Source organism: Eriocheir sinensis, chromosome 3 (assembly GCF_024679095.1).
Source record: "Eriocheir sinensis breed Jianghai 21 chromosome 3, ASM2467909v1, whole genome shotgun sequence".
NCBI classification, from domain to species: Eukaryota; Metazoa; Arthropoda; class Malacostraca; order Decapoda; family Varunidae; genus Eriocheir; species Eriocheir sinensis.
Genome location: NC_066511.1, coordinates 12,680,625 through 12,701,850, shown reverse-complemented (window position 1 = coordinate 12,701,850; position 21,226 = coordinate 12,680,625). Strand labels below are relative to the sequence as shown.

General features: G+C 43.8%; 1 protein-coding gene across 1 annotated transcript; it reads left to right on the top strand.

Moving 5' to 3' along the window:
- Positions 1–713: 713 nt before the first annotated feature.
- On the top strand, positions 714–19,438 carry LOC127003276 (relaxin receptor 2-like). Its single transcript, XM_050869719.1, has 23 exons — positions 714–876; positions 6,494–6,603; positions 6,792–6,908; positions 8,112–8,192; positions 8,612–8,723; positions 9,017–9,085; positions 9,483–9,554; positions 9,841–9,993; positions 10,413–10,452; positions 10,646–10,719; positions 10,983–11,054; positions 11,285–11,356; positions 11,814–11,885; positions 12,124–12,195; positions 12,533–12,625; positions 12,776–12,843; positions 13,346–13,507; positions 13,908–14,053; positions 14,256–14,403; positions 14,814–14,943; positions 17,805–17,995; positions 18,408–18,563; positions 19,156–19,438. Exons 2-23 carry the CDS (start codon positions 6,507–6,509, stop codon positions 19,335–19,337), a joined length of 2,379 nt encoding a protein of 792 aa, XP_050725676.1. The 5' UTR covers positions 714–876; positions 6,494–6,506; the 3' UTR covers positions 19,338–19,438.
- The last annotated feature ends 1,788 nt before the right edge of the window (positions 19,439–21,226 follow it).

The following is a 21,226-nucleotide window of genomic DNA, read 5'->3' as shown; positions in this document are numbered from 1 at the left end:
CCACACACGACATATCTCCAAAGATTACGGGACTGAAATATGTGTGCTGGGGCGCCGAAATGTTTGAGCAGTGAACCCTAGATATACTTGAGATGTCACTGGTTTGAGAATATGACTCTAATCTCGCAGTCTAACTGCCATCCTCTTGGAGGAGTTATGTGGGGTTGGGAAGGGGTTATATGTAGGGTTGTGGGGGTTATGTGGGGTTGTGTGGGGTTGTGGGGGGTTGAGAAGGGTTAAGGAGGGCCCGGGTTATGTGGGGTTGGGGATGCGAGATGTTAGGGAGGGGAGGAAGGTTGGGAAATGGTTGTGTGGGGTTGGAAAGGAGTCAAAAGGGGTTGGGGAGGAGCTATGTGTGGTTGGAGAGGGGTTTTGTTGGGATAGAGAGGGGTTATGTGGGGGAGGGGTTATGGGGGGTTGGAAAGGGTTATGTGGGTTTGTGGGGGGTTGGGAAGGGGTTACATGTCACTAAAGTAAGGTTAGGGAGGGGTAATAGGGAGTGGGGAGGGGTCATGTGGGGTTCGAAGGGGGTTATGTGGGGGTGGAAGAGGGTACGTTATGATGAGGTTAGGGAGGAATTTCGGCAGCGACACCTGTCAAAGTCCTGTCAAATGTGAGTGTGAGGGCGGCGAAGCGTTTGAGTATGGGGTCCTGAATTTCTGCATGTAACGCACCGTGGGATGTTGGCCGTCTCCTCCATGTTCCTGTTGAGTCAGTAGTCGCCTGGCAGCTCTGATCGTGCGTGCAGGTGTGTGCGCTTCTCCTCTCAGGCGAGTGGAGAAATTAAGTTTTCCTATAGTTATTACAAGTTGATACGATTAACAAGTTTTGATAAAAGTAATTCATACGAGTACCCGGAGTGCCCTGCAAAGACCTGTAAGTACTGTGTGTCTGTGGTACTGTGATATGGACGCTCGGATTCAAACAACCGTTGGCAATTCATTTATCAATTAATGTTAGTAAGCGCAACAAAACGTGAAAGTATATGAGTGAAAAGAGAGAGAGAGAGAGAGAGAGAGAGAGAGAGAGAGAGAGAGAGAGAGAGAGAGAATGGTTAATGTCCGGGGTTTATCTTGGTGGGGAAGAAGAAAATGCTATACCATGTTGGTGATGAGTGAGTCTTAAGACGGTGCAGCAAACGAGGGGAAAAAGAGCTTCAGTTTCCCCGTGAGACCCTTTCCTCGTCCCTCTGATCTCTGATGAATCTATAGTTAGCACCAACAAATGCAACAGCAATACTTCTACTAATGATGATAATGATGAATAAATAAAAATAGCTAATAATAGTCATGCTGATAAATACTAATACTAATAATAGTAATAATGATAAAATAGTTGTTATTATTATTATTATTATTATTATTATTATTATTATTATTATTATTATTATTATTATTATTATTATTATTATTATTATTATTATTATTATTATTATTATCATTATCATTATTATTATTATTATTATTATTATTATTATTATTATTATTATTATTATTATTATTATTATTATTATTATTACTGCTTCCAGGATGGAGACCCCTCTGTGTGTGCTCAGCGCATCACAGAAGTGATTGTCTCTGGAATGGAGGCATACATTCCACGCACTTTCTCTACTCCTCACGCTAAAAAGCCTTGGTTTAATCACGCTTGTTCTCGTGCTGTCAATGATAGAGAGGCAGCTCACAAAAGGTACCAGAGCCTTCAAACTAATGCTAACTACGAACTTTACATTTCTGCCCGGAACTCTTTCATTAATAGAAAATGCCAAAACCTTGCTTTCTCTAACTCTTCCCGTGACTTCTGGCATCTAGCCAAAAACATTTCCTCCAACTTCACTTCTTCATCTTTCTCTCCACTCCTCAGTCCTGACGGCAACACTGCCGTCTCATCTATCTCTAAGGCTGAACTCTTCTCTCAAACTTTTTCTGAAAACTCCACTCTGGATGATTCTGGGCATATTCCTCCTACTCATCCCCCCTCTGACTCTTTTATGCCTGTTATAAAGATTCTTCAAAATTATGCTTTCTATGCCCTCTCTGGCCTCAATCCTCAGAAGGCTTATGGACCTGATGGAGTGCTTCCTATTGTCCTTAGAAACTGTGCCTCCGTGCTGTCACCCTGCCTGGTCAAACTCTTTCTCCTCTGCCTGTCAACATCTACCTTTCCTTCCTGCTGGAAGTATGCCTTCATACAGCCTGTGCCTAAGAAGGGTGACCGTTCCAATCTCTCAAACTACCGTCCTATAGCTTTACTTTCTTGTTTATCTAAAGCTTTTGAATCAATCCTTAACCGGAAGATTCAAAAGCACCTTTCCACTTCTGACCTTCTATCTGATCGCCAGTATGGGTTCCGCAAGGGGCGTTCTACTGGTGATCTCCTTGCCTCCCTAAATGACTCTTGGTCATCCTCTCTTAGCCGTTTCGGTGAAACCTTTGCTATTGCGCTGGACATATCAAAAGCTTTTGATAGGGTCTGGCACAAATCTTTGCTTTCCAAACTACTCTCCTACGGTTTCAATCCTTCTCTCTGTACCTTTATCTCCAGTTTCCTTTCTGACCATTCTATTTCTGCTGTGGTAGACGGTCACTGTTCTTCCCCTAAACCTATTAACAGTGGTGTCCCACAGGGTTCTGTCCTATCTCCCACTCTCTTTGTGTTGTTCATTGATGATCTTCTTTCCAAAACGAACTGTCCTATCCATTCTTACGCCGATGACTCCACTCAGCATTACTCAACTTCTTTTAATAGAAGACCCATCATACAGGAATTTAACGATTCAAGGCTGGAAGCAACAGAACGCTTAGCCTCAGACCTTACTATTATTTCCGATTGGGGCAAGAGGAATCTGGTGTCCTTCAACGCCTCAAAAACACAGTTTCTCCACCTATCTACTCGACACGATCCTCCAAACAACTATCCACTATTCTTTGACAACACTCAGCAATCACCTTCCTCAACACTAAACATCCTCGGTCTATCCTTAACTCAAAATCTCAACTGGAAACTTCATATCTCATCTCTTACTAAATCAGCTTCCTCGAGGCTGGGCGTTCTGTACCGTCTCCGCCAGTTCTTCTCCCCCGCACAGTTGCTATCCATTTACAGGGGCCTTGTCCGCCCTCGTATGGAGTATGCATCTCATGTGTGTGTGTGTGGGGGGGTCCACTCACACAGCTCTCCTTGACAGAGTGGAGTCAAAGGCTCTTCGTCTCATCAGCTCTCCTCCCCATACTGATAGTCTTTTACCTCTCAAATTCCGCCGCCATGTTGCCTCTCTTTCTATCTTCTATCGATATTTTCATGCTGACTGCTCTTCTGAACTTGCTAACTGCATGCCTCCCCTCCTCCCGTGGCCCCGCTGCACACGACTTTCTACTCATGCTCATCCCTATACTGTCCAAACCCCTTATGCAAGAGTCAACCAGCATCTTCACTCCTTCATCCCTCACGCCGGTAAACTCTGGAACAATCTTCCTTCATCTGTATTTCCTCCTGCCTACGACTTGAACTCTTTCAAGAGGAGGGTATCAGGACACCTCTCCTCCCGAAATTGACCTCTCTTTTTGGACACTCCTTTGACCTCTGTTCGGGAGCAGTGAGTAGCGGGCTTTTTTTAATTTTTTTTATTTACGCCCTTGAACTGTCTCCTTAGCTGTAAAAAAAAAAAAAGTAGTAGCAGCAGTAGTAGTAGTAGTAGTTGTATGCATGGTGGAGTCATTGGTGTAATTTTTTGGGCAACACCACACCTTAGTCCCCTTACCCCTCCAGTAGCCCATGTGCACAAGCTTAGGGATCACGTGGGAAATCGAAATTTTTGGATGGGGGAATCCTTGAACTCGGGAAATTAATTCAGAACATATGGGAGCTTTTCACACCAGCAGAACTTGTGTTAGGGGATAGTTTCCGGGCCTCATTATACGAGTTCATTATATAGGCTCATTTTGAGTGGGCAGTTTTCAAGGGCCCTTTGTAGCTCAGTCAGCAATGACCCTCAATGAAGCTATGGCGAACTTACATTGTTAAAGATATATAGTTATAATTATAATATATATCTGTCAAGGTTTCTGTATATCTCACTATTTTATTATGTATTTTTGCCTATCTATCTATCTATCTATCTATCTATCTATGTATCTGTCTATTCATCTATCTATCTATCTATCTATTTATGTATCTGTCTATACATCTATACATCTATGTATCTATTTATGTATCTGTCTATCTATCTTTCCAGTGGGGCCTGATGGTCGGGCCAAAGGCTTCCAGGTGGTGGGCCTGATGGTCGGCCCGCCCCGTTCTGGCGCGCGAGTGTTTATAGTGTGCGCCATGCTTTGGCTGGCTCATGCTGCCCCCGGAAACTTTTTGATCTTCTGGACGGCTTCCTAGAGTCCGTGGATGGGGTGTGGGTGGTCTTCAGGGTAGGTTTTGGTTTTAAGCGACTCGGCGGAAAATCCGAAATGTAGAGTGTGGTAGCGTGAGCGTCGTCCGCGGCGAATGCATGTCGTCCATCACGCGGTCAGTGTGCTACCACCGCCACCACCTCAAATCTAAATCATAACTCTCACTACCTTTCCATACCATTTATCCACTAGGCAAGGTCCGAGTCCACCTTATCTCCGTTTTTTTTAGAGCAAAGGAATCAGCTCAAGGGCAAAAAATAGACAAAGCCCGGTAATCATGCTCCTATACAGAAAGAAGAAATGAGTGGCCAAAAAGAGAGGTCAATTTCTTGTTGTTTAATTCGCAAATGGCACAGCTATTCACCCATTCCTACTCCACTTCCTTCCTTTCACCTCCTCTTACCTTCATCGCAATCTACCTCCGCTTGTTATCGACCCAAGACATCTCCTCCACCTCCCTCGCCGCCGCTAATGCAAGGCTTCTAACTAGTTTGAAACGCCCGTTGATAACTTCATTATATTGGTGTTCGAGAGAGAGAGAGAGAGAGAGAGAGAGAGAGAGAGAGAGAGAGAGAGAGAGAGAGAGAGAGAGAGAGAGAGAGAGAGAGAGAGAGAAATTGGCGGATATTGCTTTACCTTTTCTGTCGCCGCGGGGGAAGTCATTGTGGCAGTCACCTTAGAAGCCACAGACTCTGCTACGTTTTTTTTTTATGATCATTCTTCTTTTTTTATTTTTAAGTTCAGCCTCTTGCACCGTTAAGCTATCATGATGGGGCCTTCTTGTCGGCCCCAGCCCGTTCGTGGCGCAGGTAAGTGTTTATAGTGGCACCATTTTGTTTGGCTCATGCTGCCCTCCGGAACTTATTTTTGCTCCACTGTAGAGAGTTTCGCTAGAGTCCGGGTTGATAGGTGGCCTTCAGGACAGCTTGTAGGTAGTTTTTAGCCACTTGGCGAAGATTGAAAACTGTCAGCTTGTAGTGGCGGGCGAGACTTGAACACGGGAGCTTCAGGACACCACGCCCGCAGCCTGACCACTCAGCCGGGTTAGTAGTAACGTTGCTGTAATAGGTTTTCAGTACACCATCTCTCTCTCTCTCTCTCTCTCTCTCTCTCTCTCTCTCTCTCTCTCTCTCTCTCTCTCTCTCTCTCTCTCTCTCTCTCTCTCTCTCTCTCTCTCTCTCTCTTATCTACCTACTTTTTACAGCATAAGTAAACATATTAAAGTATGGAGAGAGAGAGAGAGAGAGAGAGAGAGAGAGAGAGAGAGAGAGAAGGCAAGGAATAAAATCAATAAGTAAGAAAAAAAGTATGTCGGTAGGGACGATGGCAAAAGGTGCGAAGGTAGCCACAGAAAAAAAAACAGGATATTCAATTTTTCAACTTTCTGGGTGTTTTCGTCGCCGAGTCTCGTTGGTTAACCTTGTGACACGCCAATTGGCTCTGGAATATGAATCTTTTGCGGCTGAAGGAGAGGAGGATTTGGCGTTCGGGTTTTCATGTTCCTTCCCTGAGCATAGGTTACCTCTGAAACTGTGTGTGTGAGATTATGATACTAATGAAAGGGATCAGGTTACTCTTTAGGTGAGGTTGGATTGGTTAATTGACTTTATTTTGCTAATGGCCAGAACACCACGACGCATGGGTTTACCATTTGTCTGGAAAATGATAAACTTTATTCATTGTTTCTCGGCCATCAATGAACATCACTTTGTCACTATTGATTTAGAAATCTGTTTTGGTTTACTGTTTATAATTTGACATTTTTTGGGAAATTTATTTGTTGTTAATTCTTCCTTCCGAATTATTTCCCCAGCAATCATTGTAATAATGATAATAATTAATATTACTATAAATATATAAAGGAAACAAATATATAGATAGGTAGAGCGAGTGAAATGGATAAATATAAATGGTCAAGTATATCAATAGTTAGATAAATAAGTAGACAGATAGCTATAGATAAATTTAAATATTCATACATACATACATACATACATACATACATACATACATACATACATACAAGCATACATACATACATACATACAGAGAGACAGACAGACAAGCAAATGATTTCTTTTTCCCTTTACAAGATTGTCTTCTAGAATGGGCAGAAGGCGGGATGAAGGCATGCTTCTCCCAGCAGTGGCGGCCCTGCTGTGCTCGCCCTCTCTGGCCGCCCTCCTCAGGCCACTGACAAACGGTGAGCTGTACTTACTTACTCTTTAATGGCCATCTGCCCTACACCCGCATCACACTTGGGTTGAGGAAATATTAGTGCCTCCGTAGCTTAAATAGATGTCATTGCTGGGAAACCCTTCAGAGGAGTGAGTGAGAGAGATATGGTGGCATCTATATTAAGAGATGTGACAGCGTTCAATCCTCTAACAGGGTCGTGCGAGGTGGGCTGGTTTCCCTGCGGCGGGCAGAGTGGCCTGTGTCTGGAGCAGCGATTCTTCTGTAATCACGTGAACGACTGTCCCAGTGGCCTCGATGAACACGACTGTTGTGAGTTCGAGTTCATGTATACATTCTCTGTAAGGTCAAACACACACACACACACACACATACACCCCCAGACACACCACATCACCTGTTTGCCAAGAGTATTAAAAACTACTTTTCAATGGAACCCTCTTTGGTGGATTAGGCTGAAGGGGAAACGATGTGCGTTTCTCTCTCTCTCTCTCTCTCTCTCTCTCTCTCTCTCTCTCTCTCTCTCTCTCTCTCTCTCTCTCTCTCTCTCTCTCTCTCTCTCTCTCTCTCTCTCTCTCTCTATCTCTCTCTCTCTCTCTCTCTCTCTCTCTCTCTCTCTCTCTCTCTCTCTCTCTCTCTCTCTCTCTCTCTCTCTCTCTCTCTCTCTCTCTCTCTCTCTCTCTCTCTCTCTCTCTTCGTGTGTGTGTGTGTGTGTGTGTGTGTGTGTGTGTGTGTGTGTGTGTGTGTGTGTGTGTGTGTTCCACAGCCTCATTACTGTCTACCTTACTTCCTATCCTACGTGAATGGATCATATAACAATACAGGGAGTAATTTTCTTACTTGCTTCGGCTTCCTTTGATTAATTCCAGGTAGATTATATACAAATTAAAAGACTATACAAGACGGTAATCCTGACGGTGCACCTGAGAACCAGTCATTCATTGTCTGCTTCCCCATCTCCATGTTCTATATTTACCTTTTCCATCCACTAATATGAAATCATTAATGTTGGAGGAAGAGACTAGTGATGCTGGAGATGTCTTGCTATAGTGAGATGAGACGGACCAAGGATAAAAAGGTGTCCCCATGACGGAAACATGAAAATAAAGTAACCTATACGTACTGATTATCCATTTCTTTAAGTTGCCCCGGATCGTGCGGGATAGCTGTATGTGGGAGACGAAGACTAACTAGAGACCAAGAGCTATCTAGTAACGTAACTCTCGGATGCGTCCTGATGTAACAGTCCTTTGATCCGCCACGAGATGAAGATTAACCTTGTCTGTGTTTGGAATAGCATTTTAATATGATAATTCGATAATCTCTCTCTCTCTCTCTCTCTCTCTCTCTCTCTCTCTCTCTCTCTCTCTCTCTCTCTCTCTCTCTCTCTCTCTCTCTCTCTCTCTCTCTCTCTCTCTCTCTCTCTCTCTCTCTCTCTCTCTCTCTCTCTCTCTCTCTCTCTCTCTATCTATCTATCTATCTATCTATCTCCCTCTTTTTTTCTCTCTCTCTCAGTGGACGACAAAGGGGACACCACTCTCCTCAAGAAGGTACTGAGCAGGCCCTTACACCTGTGGGAGAACCGATACAAATGCAGTGAGTATGTTTATTGAGTGTAATCATTGAGTACATTTATTGCCCTTATGAATCCTGACTTGCTTACTTCATTAATCCTGGTAGAGTATATGGCGTCTTGGCTGTCTTGTAGTATGAAGGGAGGAGGTGTTGTGTACGATAAATAGATAGACAGATAGAAGGATAGAAGGATAGATAGACTGATAGATAGATATTTTTTTCACAGTAAGGGAGGCAACTCAATGGCAAAAAACAAAGACTACATAAAAAAGCCTGCTATACGCTACTTCGAACAAAAGAATAAAAAAAAAAAAAAAAAACGAGAGACATTGATAGATACAGAGAGATAGGTAGATAGATATAGAGAAAGAAAAAGAGAGACAGTCTTTAATCAAGTCTCCACCGTCACTAAGACACATACTTTTTTGCCCCCCTCCCAGGCTTGGCTCAGTACCCTCCGGAGTGCCACTGTCAGCTGAAAACACGGGTTGATTGTACCAACCTCCAGCTGAGAGCAGTGCCACAAGATATAGACAGCCGCGTTACCACCTTGTATGTTGAACCGTGTGTGTGTGTGTGTGTGTGTGTGCCTTGCTCTTCATATATCTGCTCCGTCCAATCAGAGAAACGAACAAACATAACGACATTTGCATATCTATAGTGTTTTGGGGAGCTCCGTTTTTTGTGGGCATAATTTAATCAACAGACAAAAGAATGAAGATAATTCCATTGGGCGGCATTCATGATCGTTCAATAATTCATATCGTTCTCATAAAAGTTCGTGCAATGGATGCCTCGATTTATTTTCTCGCCTTGCCTCAGAATAGACGATTTTTCTCCTGCAGGGCGCTGGGGAACAACACGATCACACTCACCGCAGACTCCCTCAATCGCTACCCTCGTCTGACTATCATGTAAGTCTATAGCTGCTCACGGTCCTTATTTTCATTTCTTTGAGGCTGTCACACTCGCTACCCTTACCTCACTACTATGTGCTTCCTTCTATATCGATTCCTACTCCTTATTGTTTCATCTTGGGACTCCTTCACTCGCTACCCCCATGCATCCCTTTATTATGTAAGTTCTCTTCTCTATAGCTGTTCCCACTTATTGTTTCGTCTTCTGGGAACTGTCTCACTCGCTTCTCTTATCTCACCATTATGAAGTCTATTGCTGTTCCTACTCCTTATTGCTTCATCATCCTGGGATTGCCTCATAACTCTTCTTCCCGTGCCGTAACTCCTTTCTCCTTTGTTTTTATTCTGATTATCGATCGATGGCCGTGTCGCCCTAACTCTCGCCTCGTTCCAGGCACCTCCAGAACAACAGCCTCAAGAGCATCCCGACGGGGACCTTCGCTGCTGTGCCCAACCTTGCCATGCTGTAAGTGTCGAAAATATTGTGTTTAATGTTATACGTGATGTCAAAGAAAGGTTAGTTGGTAATTAATAGTTTGTCTTTTCCTTATTTTCTCGTATGGCTTATGTGAGTCACAAGGTCTGCTGCTCATAACAAGAAAACAAATCAAAGGACTAAGTTGTTTGGAATTCCCATTTATTTGTAGTTTTCTGCAAATATTTTCAACATTATTCCTGAATATAACTACTTCAGGTGTCCAGGAAGCATACCTTCCTTACCTCTCGTACAGTGTGCTCGCCTTCTCTGGCAGATTCCTGAATTACAACGAACTGTCTACACGTGGCGCCGCTGGTGCACTGGAGGGTCTGAGATCGCTACGAAGCATTGATCTCCTTGATCTGTCCCACAACTCCGCGCTGGAGCTGGACGAGGTGGTGACCCTGGCTCGCGGCCCACACTTCCTGTGAGTGCCACGCAGACTCTCCATCTTTCATCTACACCCTTTTTTTGCTTTCTCATTTCTTTCCACCTCTCCTCGGTACATTATCCTTTTTTTTACCTGATTTGGTTGGTGCTCTGTTATTTTTTCTTTCCGAATCCTCTAAATCTGGATAGTTTCACGTGTTCGGCATAATATTTCTAGTAGGGTATAACTGCCTGGTCTTTATACATACTCCATCTTCTGAAAATAACAATTTTCTCCTTATTTTCATGTTGTAATGTTAGGTATTTATGTAATTACAAGAGAACTCCACACATGACCTTATTAACAGTAATACGTAATAATACCCATATCTGCCAAGAACACCCATGGACAGAGCTGTCTGGGGTAGGGACAGCCAAGACCAGCATGCTCTCAACTCATCTCACCGTCTCCCGCAGATTCATGAACCACAACCAGGAGACTCTTCAGGGCCGAAAGGTCAGCCCATTCGCCTCCAGGGTCAAGGAGCTGTGAGTGTCGCCCCGAACAGATGTCAAGAGTACATTGTGTCAGTGTTGCGTTTGTGAACTGTTGTGTAATGACCTATAGTTGCCTGGACGGAGATGGACGTACGTTGTGTTCTTAGTGAGGCAGCTGAGAGGTCCTTGTGAGGTAGTGCGGTTCACTCAAGTGTTTCCTTCTTCTGCCCGTCAGTGTGATGATGTTTAGACCACGGCGCTCGTACGTAGATGTTGTGTGTATATTGTAAGTACAGAATTGTGTGCGTGTCTGTGTGTCATCACCAATCCTCCATCCTCCTCTCTCTCCTCCTTCTCAGTACCTTCTCTTTCCTCTTTCTGGTTCTTTATAATTCTCAAACCTAATTATCCACTTTCTTTTCCTGTCTGCCTAATCCCTCTGTTCGTTTTCCTATAAACCAGAAGTAAAAATATATGCGAGTGAGAAAAAATATAATTGATCCCTCTGGGAATGTTGTTCACTTTTCAGAATTTCCCTTTTTTTTGTAGGTTTCTGGAGGATAACTTGGTGGAGCAGCTGACAGTCACCACTCTCAGGGGATTCACGGCTCTGGAAGCTCTGTAAGTATGTTTTTTGACGTGTGTGTGTGTGTGTGTGTGTGTGTGTGTGTGTGTGTGTGTGTGTGTGTGTGTGTGTGTGTGTGTGTGTGTGTGTGTGTGTGTGTGTGTGTGTGTGTGTGTGTGTGTGTTTTAACCTTGACCATAACAACCCTGAAAGTAGCCATACCATAGATCTTTACATTCCACACACACTGACCTACCTTCGCACCCCTCCTTCGTGCCCTCCTCAGCTACCTGCGACGCAACAGGATCCGGGTCATCATCGGCGGCGCCTTCGTGAACCAGCCGCGGCTCCTCGACCTGTGGGTACCTCCTGGTCACTGGCCACACCTTGTCCTTCCTCGCGCTCCCTCTTTCCATTATGCTCATGACCCTTCTAGAGGATCTTAGGTAATCTACTCTAAATCTATTGCTTCCCTATGTAGTTCTCTTTGTTGGCTGTGATTATTACTTTTTCCTTGTTTTTCAAACCATACTAATAATAAGTTCTTGCCTTTTATAATTATACTCTTTTTATTCTTCTTGAGTAACGTCCATCGTTTTATTTAGCTTATTCTTGGAATATGAAGATTTGCATTGTTTGTTTTAGTCTGAGACATTTATTTGCTTTGAATTGCTGCAATGCTTAAGTTTCTCTAACATTTTGACGCTGGAGTAGCTGTTTTCCGAGGGTTCAGGGAGAAAGGAAAACATTGTTGGGCACCGGTGTGTCTCAGCCCGTGTCTTTCTGTGGTGTGCGTGACTTATCGCGTCTTGCAGTGAACTCAACTTCAACAAGATCACATTCATCGCCCAGGACGCCTTCAGGGGCCTCAAGTCTCTCGTGAACCTGTAAGTAACACACACACACACACACACACACACACACAACGTATACGATAGATTGCTCATGTGGTTAAAGTCACTTAAGTTCCTGCCTCTAAAACACTTGTCACCTGACCGATGCCCATAATACTGCTAGTCTCCTGTTGCGCTGAGAAACACGCAAGAAGTGAATGAACCGTAAGCTTTTCTGACACAGCTAAACAAAAGAGATAAAGCTACTGACTGTTTTTCTTTCCACCCTCAGAAATTTGAAGGGCAATCCTCTGTTAGTAATGGAAAGCGGCACCCTGAAACAGCTGTCGGCCTTGGACTCGTTGTAAGTATGAAACTACGCACTTCAGAGGGTCAGTTAAGATGTCAGCCATGAAAAAACGTAATGTCGCAAGATTAAGGAAGCAGCGATAAAATGAACAGGCAGGTCATAATATTATAGGGATTTTTACAACGACACAGCCGACGCATGACACAAAAGGTTTTATGAATGCCCCCAGTTATCTATTTTATATAAGTCACTTTATGCTGCTGTTCTGTGGCCGTGGCTATGTTTCCTTAGCAATATCAGCTGTACAGACGTGGGTTACTGCTGGCTAGTGAGGTTTTACAGTTCTCTTGATGTTCTCTTTCCCTACCTCTCTCCCTCTTTCGTTCCCCAGACGTCTGGCCGACATGGAGCTCTCCTCGGACCTGCTGTATAACATCTCCAAAGACATCACACGCAGCCCTCACACTCCAAACGTCACCCATGTGTAAGCCAGGAGGGTTTTGTTGAAGGAGATTTTGGTTGTGATATTACTTATGTTTTGGCCCTACATATGATTTGATTACATAGGTTTTTCTTATATCATGCATACAGTACTTCTCCTATACTACATTTTGACCAAGTTGTGCTTCCTTAGCTACTTCAAGAGATTCCGGTACTGCAGCTCCGTGCCCGTCATTCTGGACTGTTGGCCCAAGACAGACGGTGAGTGGCGGCACCCTGGTCACTGTTAGACGAGGCGAGATGCATGCTTGTGGTACCCCCCCAGGAAATGAAGTTTGATTGTGGCTGATATATACGGAGCTAATTTGGCAGTGATGCAGGGCAGTGTTGTGCTATCTTGTGTTTAATAATGTACAGTGGCATAAATGACTCAGTTGCAGGGATTTCAACTGTCTGAACCGTTGTTATTTGTCCTATTAAATATACTGAATTACGGAACGGTCTTTACGTTATCTATTGAAACTTATCAAATCTACTACTGCAAACTTAAGAAGGGTGGGTCTTATTTTATCTCGTGCATAGGAACGGTCGTTACGTTATGTATTAAACCTACAAAAGCTACTGTACTGCAAACTTCAGATAAATAATCAAAGGGTGGGTGGGTGGGTCTTATTTCATCTCTTGCATGGGAACGGTGGTTACGTCATTTGGAAACTGTAATTAGATGAACCAAGGATGGGTCTTATTTCATCCTCTCGTGCAGGTGTGTCGTCTTTCGAGCACCTCCTGGGCCACGAACGGCTGCGGGTGGTGGTGTGGCTGGTTGCCATGGCGACGTTGGTGGGCAACCTCACCGTGCTGGGCGGCCGCTGCTGCATTGGGGACGACAACAAGGTGCTCTCCCTCTTCATACGTAACTTGGCAGGTGAGAACTCAAAGCGGGAAACAGGAAAAGGGTGTATTTGGAGATGAGGAAACTTTGTATATTAGGAATTTCGTCTCTCCTACGAGTTTCTTTTAAATCAAGTGAATTCGAGTTTCTTAAATTGTGAATTGCTGAATGTATTATCTTTTTGTGTGGTTCATATTAATGAAGGACCTCTCTAGTGTCTCCTTTAAGGGTTATGAGACTATGTTGCTGAATTAATACAACCAGACATATCTTCGAAAATCTGCCTGACAGTAAATCACATATGTTCATCCCTAAAATATGAAAATCTAACAAATTATTTCATAGTGATTCACAGTTAAAGAAACGACGCATACTATTGGAACGGCGCCTGTCATAAACTTCTCTGTTATTCTTATGTTCATCTTGCTTGCAGTGGCGGACCTGATGACGGGGCTGTACCTGGTGGTGGTGGCTGCCAAGGACGTGCTGTTCCGGGCACGGTACAACGAGCACGCCTACTACTGGATGGCCTCCTGGCAGTGCACGGCCACGGGGATCCTCGCCATGACGTCGACTGAGGTGAGTCGGTGACGGGCAAAGGGCCGTTGTAGAGAGGAGACACTCACACCAAAAAACAGTGACGAAAACTATATGCAGAGAGGCAGGGCAACGACAGAACGATGAGGATATGAGTGTTCACCTCTTCGAATGCTGACCGTCAATGCAAAATTGTGAGTCGCGGAGAAGTATGGTAATGGTTATCTCTCTCTCTCTGCTTCAGGTATCCGTGTTGATCCTGTCCTTCATGTCTGTCGAGCGGTGGCTTTGTATCAGCTGGCCTCTGCGTGCCCCCAGAGTGTCCCTTCCCCTGGCCAAGGTCACGCTGGTCTTCATGTGGGTCGTCGGTTTTGCTCTCGCTGTTGGTCCCGGTAGGTATCGTGGTCGGGTAGAAAGTGTGTGTGTGCATGTGTGTGTGTGTTGGGGGGGGAGGGGGTTGCTGAGAAGGAAAACAGACTTGTGGTGCGATGAAGTTATGTAAAAAAAGAATCTGCAGGGTGTTGTGTTTTATATTTTTTTCTTCCTTTTCTTCATATTCTTCTTGCTGTTTTTATATATATTTTTTCTATCTCTTTGTACTGTTGTTATTTTTTTGTTTTGTTTTATGCAGTGTGTTCTGATAGGTACGTTTCTTTGTTTTTCTAACTCATCATCTACTTTTTCTTCCAATTCTTCTTGCTATTGTTCTTGTTGTATTGGTTCTTGTGCTTGTTATTCTTGTTCTCCCTCTCTCTCTTTCTCCTCTCTCCCCCTTACCCTACCCATCGTTTCCTCGTTGCAGTGCTTCTCTACCGCGGCCACCAAGGGTTTTATGGCACCAACGGCCTCTGCTTCCCCTTGCACCTGGACGACCCCTGGGTGCCCGGTTGGCCCTACTCTGCCGCGCTCTTTCTCGGCCTTAACCAGCTGGGGTGAGTGAGGGATAGGGGGAAAGGTACAAAGATTATGTGATAGAAAGCTTGAAAAACAGTGAGATTGAGAGATGGGGAGGATGAGAGACAGAGGTTGAGATAGAGGGGTTGAGAGGTAGCGAGGTTGAGAGAGGTTGAGAGATAGAGAGGTTGAGAGGTAGCAAGGTTGAGAGATAGGGAGGTAGAGAGATAGCGAGGTTGAGAGATAGAGAGGTTAAGGCTGGGTTCACACGAAACACTTTTAGTGGCCAGTGGCCGCCACAAAAAATGGTCGCCACAAAAAATAGTGAGTAGGTGCACCCTGCACACGAGCCACTTGGTGGCGGCCACTAATGAGGTCAGTACGTGGCGTTATGGATCTCGTAGAGGTAGCAGATGTCTGTGCTTTCTTGGTAAAAAGCGCAGAAGAAAGTACTGAGTTCATCCCATAGTTAGCAACAGACTACTGCGTGTGGCATTCCATACTTCATTAACTGAGCTAAAAGAGCACCCTGATAATTTTTTTTTACCTCTTCAGAAAGTCACAGGACAGCTTTGATCATCTTATGACAGCAGGACATCAACATGAGGAAGTGTGTGCCAGTAGAAGAGAGACTTGCGGTAATCTTAATGTAAGGCTGAACACAAATATAAAGTAATCTATTGACATAATTCAGCAGTCTTTGCAGTTACATAACATTTCCACTTTCTACTTCCTGGAAAATAAAACTACCACATCCATTGATATGCAAAACTGTGAAACGAATGAAACATTAATTCTGAAAGCATGTAAGAGCTTATCCATCATGTCCTGTACACAGGTTATGCGTGAAGGTCATACTTATACATTATTGTGACAGTTTAAGGCTGGGTTCACACGAGACACATTTTAGTGGTCAGTGGCCACCACAAAAAATGGTCGCCACGAAAAATGGTGAGTAGGTGCACCCTGCACACTAGCCACTCTGTGGCGGCCACTAATGAGGTCAGTACGTGGGGTTATGGGTCTCGTAGTGGTAGCAGCTGTCTGTGCTTTCTTGGCAAAAAGCGCAGAAGAAAGTATTGGGCTCACCCCATAGTTAGCAGCAGACTACTGTCTAGCATTCCACGCATCATTTACAGATTAACTTAATATTCCCGTCTGGTGGTTTAAGAGGCAAGTCTTGCTCCAACCCTCCCCGCCTCAGCAGGGCTGGGGAGCGTCAGGGGGCCCAAGGTCTCCCTGGCGAGCTCAGGGCCCAGGAGTCCCGGCATGCAGAGCGTCTCGGCTCCCCCGGGGCGTTCACGGCGGTGCTGGAGATCCCGAGGGTCCAGGGGCGGGGGGTGGGGCCAGCAAGACAGTACTGACCACCTTAATAACCAGATGACCTAGGTAACGACACGTTCATTACACGTTGTAAAAGGAAGGTATACTGAAGGCAATCGTGTCATGTCTACAAAAACAACAGAAAACAGATCAGAAAAGACAAACATCTAGGCTGGGTTCACACGAGACATGGTCAGTGGCCGCCACAAAAAGTGGGCACCACAAAAAATGATCACCACGAAAAATGGTGAGTAGGTGCACCCTGCACAGTGTGCACACTAGTCACTCGGTGGCGGCCACTAATGAGGTCAGTACGTGGGGTTATGGATCTCTTAGAGGTAGCAGCTGTCTGTGCTCTCTTGGCACAAAGCGCAGAAGAAAGTACTGGGTTCACCCCACAGTTAGCAGCAGACTACTGTCTAGCATTCCACACATCATTTATAGAGCTAAAAGAGCATCCTGATATTTTTTTTTACTTCTTCAGGAAGTCACAGGACAGCTTTAAAATCATCTTATGACAGTAATTGGTCCACGTATAACACGGCAGGACACCAACATGAGGAAGTGTGTGCCAGTAGAAGAGAGACTTGCGGTAATCTTAATGTAAGGCTGAACATGAAGAATATAAAGTCACATTAAATGTACGTAATTTATTGACATAATTCAGCAGTCTTTGCGATTACATAACATTTCCGCTTTCTACTTCCTAATAAATAAAACTACCACATTCAGTAGTTAATCCACACCAGAATCTATTAATATGCAAAACTGTGAAACATTAATTATGAAAGCATGTAAGAGCTTATTCATCATGTCCTGAACACAAGTTATGCGTGAAGGTCATACTTATACATCATTATGAAAGTTATAATTCATAAAGGTCAGTGTCAAGACAGAGGGAAAGCGACGGGTAGCAGGGTGGTGGTCACCGATAGTGGCTCGTGTGCACGCTGCCAGTGAAACAACGGTATCTATCGCTGGCCACTGTGGCCGGCCACAGTGGCGTGGTCGGAAAAATGGCTCCTCCCGCCACAACCCGCCACTGTTTTGTGGCGACCACAAAAAAGTGGCCCATGTGCATGCACCCATAGAGATGTATGTGTTCTATTTTTACCATTATTTTGTGGCGGCCACTGACCACTAGAAAGTGGCTCGTGTGAATCCAGCCAAAGAGATAAAGAGGTTGAAAGATAGGGAGGTTGAGAGATAGAGAGGTTGAGAGATAAGGAGGGTGAGAGGTAGCGAGGTTGGGAGATAGGGAGGTAGAGAGATAGAGGTTGAGAGACAGAAAGTTTGCGAAAAATAGTGGTCGAGAGATAGATAGGTTGAGAAATAGTGAGGCTGAGCGATAAGGAGGTTAAGGGATAGAGAAGTTGAAGGATAGAGAGGTTGAGAAATAGGGGTTGAGAGATTAAGAAGTTAAGAGATAGATAGATACACAATACAGGTAGATAGAGAGAGCGGAGGAAGGGGGGTCAGGCAGGCATTTTCCGCCCTCGTGTGTTTATGTGTGTGTATAGCGACTCCTCCTCCTTATGACTGCCGCATCACTACCCTCTCCTCCTCGGCCTCCCAGAGTGGTGGTGATCCTGGTGGCGTATGCGTGCATGTTCGCCAGCATCCGTCACACCCGCGCCAACACGCCGCTCTCCCTCGACGACCGCGAGTGGGCGATGCGGTTCTTCTTCATCGTCTTCACCAACTGCATGTGCTGGGTGCCCATCATTATCCTCCGCATCCTGGCCCTCGCCGACGTCGAAATAAAGCGTGAGTTGGTAGCTGACGTCTTGTTATATGTTTTGTTTGGTAACTCGATTTTGTTTAGCAGTTTCCTTCAGTGGGATATAAGTTAAAATGTGTTATTTATACATATAGATAAATACAGTGATTTTGAGGATTGTGATAAGCGATTGAGTCACACACACACATGGACATTCGAGAAAATATATAGATAAAGAGAGAGAGGAAGGGGGTAGGCAAGCATCCTCTATTTTTTTTTTGTTAACCTGTTTTTCTTTGTCTGTTTCATTCAGTGTAATAGGAGTCATAATGTGTCATTTCTACAGACATATAGATATTTTAACTTTGAAGGCTCTAATAAACGAGAAATTCACAGACACACGAACACATGAGCAACTTAATCATTTTGTTAAGCTGATTGCTCCTCTCATTCCCGCAGCCGTCATGTACCCGTACGTGGTGGTGCTGCTGCTGCCAATTAACTCGGCCATCAACCCCTTCCTCTACACCTTCACGACCACCAAGTTCCGCACGCAGGCCCGCCGCTTCCTGCTGGCGAGGGGAACGTGTCCCTGGGCTGCCCGCAGGGACTCAGGTACTAGAGATAAACATATATATATATATATATATATATATATATATATATATATATATATATATATATATATATATATATATATATATATATATATATATATATATATATATATATATATATATATATATATATATATATATATATATATATATATATATATATATATATATATATATATATATATATATATATATATATATATATATATATATATATATATATATATATATATATATATATATATATATATATATATATATATATATATATATATATATATATATATATATATATATATATATATATATATATATATATATATATATATATATATATATATATATATATATATATATATATAAATACCACTGTAACGGTTGCGCTTGAAAATGCTCGTAAAAGTTAAGCAACAACTAGTTCTGCGACTCTAGAATAGAAGCTACGATGCAACCGCCACTGCCCAACTTTGTACATTACATATGGAGTGACTCTATTCACTCCTTCCTTGAGCATCTAAGTTTGATCTTTACAGATTGTGATATCATTTGTTTGAGGGTGTTTTAGCTCTCGTGTGTGTTTCACCGTGCAGAGTCAGAGGCTATGAAGACCTTTTTCTCGCGGAGCCTCACCCCGAAGTTCCACAACGGCCGCAGCGTAGTCGTCGTGCAGCGCCACAGCTCACCCAGGCACTCGGCGGAGGTCCAGGTCCCCGACGACTCCAAGCTCTCACAGGGGCAGCGTTACGGCGCGGTGGCCGACACTCCGGTGTAGCACATAAGTGTATCAATTAAAACACCCGCTGGAATCTCCCATACCTCAGCAATGGATCTTAAGTAAATTAAAGACTCCCTCCTGTTTATCATGTCTTAGAATGGGAACATACCCCCTAACCAACGAAGTATTAAGGATGAAGCAACTGAAATAATCGCTGAATATAAGATAGCTGAACCTACTATGATATTAAAGTGTCTTATGCTAATAGATTAACTAATCTCTCCATTCTGCAATTCCTTGAACTTTCTTATTATGTGCATGCTACAGATGGGTACGTTTTGTTTTGTGCTGCAGGCCGCCAAACGGTGTCCCGTCGCTGTCAAAGAGTGAACGGCCCTCGAGGACACCTGAACAACTTATCACTGCGTCATCCCTTTAGCTGATCACTGGACGCCTTCGCTCCTCCAGCTACGGCAACGTTGCTTTCGCAGGACCACAAGGGACAATTTTGTGGTTTTGTGACATCAGTCAAATGGCGTGCCTACAGGAGTGTGAACGGCCATGTAAATGTCCATCACTGTATTTCGCTTTGCCCCTGTTGGTGCTGTCGATCGTTAGATGATGACTACTTTTTCGGGAGGTTTCGAACTGTTGTAAATAGATAGAACAAGTTAAGTGTTATATAAGGTTGCATAATTTACTGCTACTTTTCGAATGGCTACAAATACCCTCATTTTGTTAAATTGTTCATGAACATGAACTGTAAATAAAAGCTGAATCCATGGTAAAATATCTGTGGCAAACTCTGGTTAGTCACTGAAGATGCAATACTTGGAAAGCTTTTGTTCCATCCACTGTGAAAGTTTCCTTATGCGGGCAGATCCTTTGTGCAGGCGGCCCACAGCATAATTCATATCAGTGACTTGTTAAGTGATGACTTTATTCACAATGCCTCCTATCTGTACATATAAATTACATCTGAGGCTTGACAAACTTGTATGACTGGCCAGAACAGGGCAATGTTATAGACCTATCACTCGATCATTTGACACTTGTGGTACCCGCGCCCGTGCTGTCCACACGTCTATTAACTCCGCTGCCCAGTGTTTTTGGTTGTCATCAGCTCACTGGCAAAAGTTTTCTGTTGGTGGAGAAATGGCCCCCGAAATATTCATCGCCTCGCAGTAACCTTCCGGTAAGTCCGTGGCGGGTGTAATATTCTATGAGCGTGTGGGTCATTAATGAAAGATTGACTTTTAAAGGCAGCATGCATGTGTGAGTGGTAGATAAATATGCCCTGGAGGAGTCAAACTTATTACAGTGTGCCCTTTTGATATGATATTTCATCCCCTGAACGATCTAAAGGTCTTTGCATTATTTCCACAAGTTTAAGTTTAATTATTGATTCGAGATGCCCCTTACTGACGAGCTTCCTTCAGCCTATGACTATTCTCTTGTTGTCTAAAGAAGCCGTAAGTGAAGACTGGCTGTGTCGTTAGTCAGTGAAACGGTGGTGATACCTCATCATAGTTACAACACAATAATACTGCCCGGCCCCGACACTTCTCTCGAAACTACAGTCCGCTAATACTGTTCAAAATATGAAACTAGTTCGGTGCTCCTGAACCGCGCGACTCGGACTTGTGAAGGAAAGACACTATTGTTCGGTATTTCACTCGTTGCTTTACAATTATCAAAATGATTACAACCTATTGAATCTCAAATAATGATAACGAAGTTAGTTACACCAAGAGATTTGACTCGGCCATGCCAACTGCACACACACACACACACACACACACAAAGGAAACGAGTTTCAGAAAGAAGCTGTATTGATAACATCTTTCTTCATTTTATGACGTAGAACTTGATCAGAATGTACATACATACAATTTAAAATAAAAAAAGATTTCTTCTGTTTCCGTTGCGTGATGAATCTCTATCTT

Excerpts from the sequence above, each read along its gene's own strand:
- LOC127003276 (XM_050869719.1), top strand. The coding sequence starts at position 6,507 with ATGGGCAGAAGGCGGGATGAAGGCATGCTTCTCCCAGCAGTGGCGGCC. Across the intron at positions 9,555-9,840 it reads GTGCCCAACCTTGCCATGCT|ATTCCTGAATTACAACGAAC; the intron begins GTAAGTGTCGAA and ends CTTCTCTGGCAG. Across the intron at positions 18,564-19,155 it reads GGCTGCCCGCAGGGACTCAG|AGTCAGAGGCTATGAAGACC; the intron begins GTACTAGAGATA and ends TTCACCGTGCAG.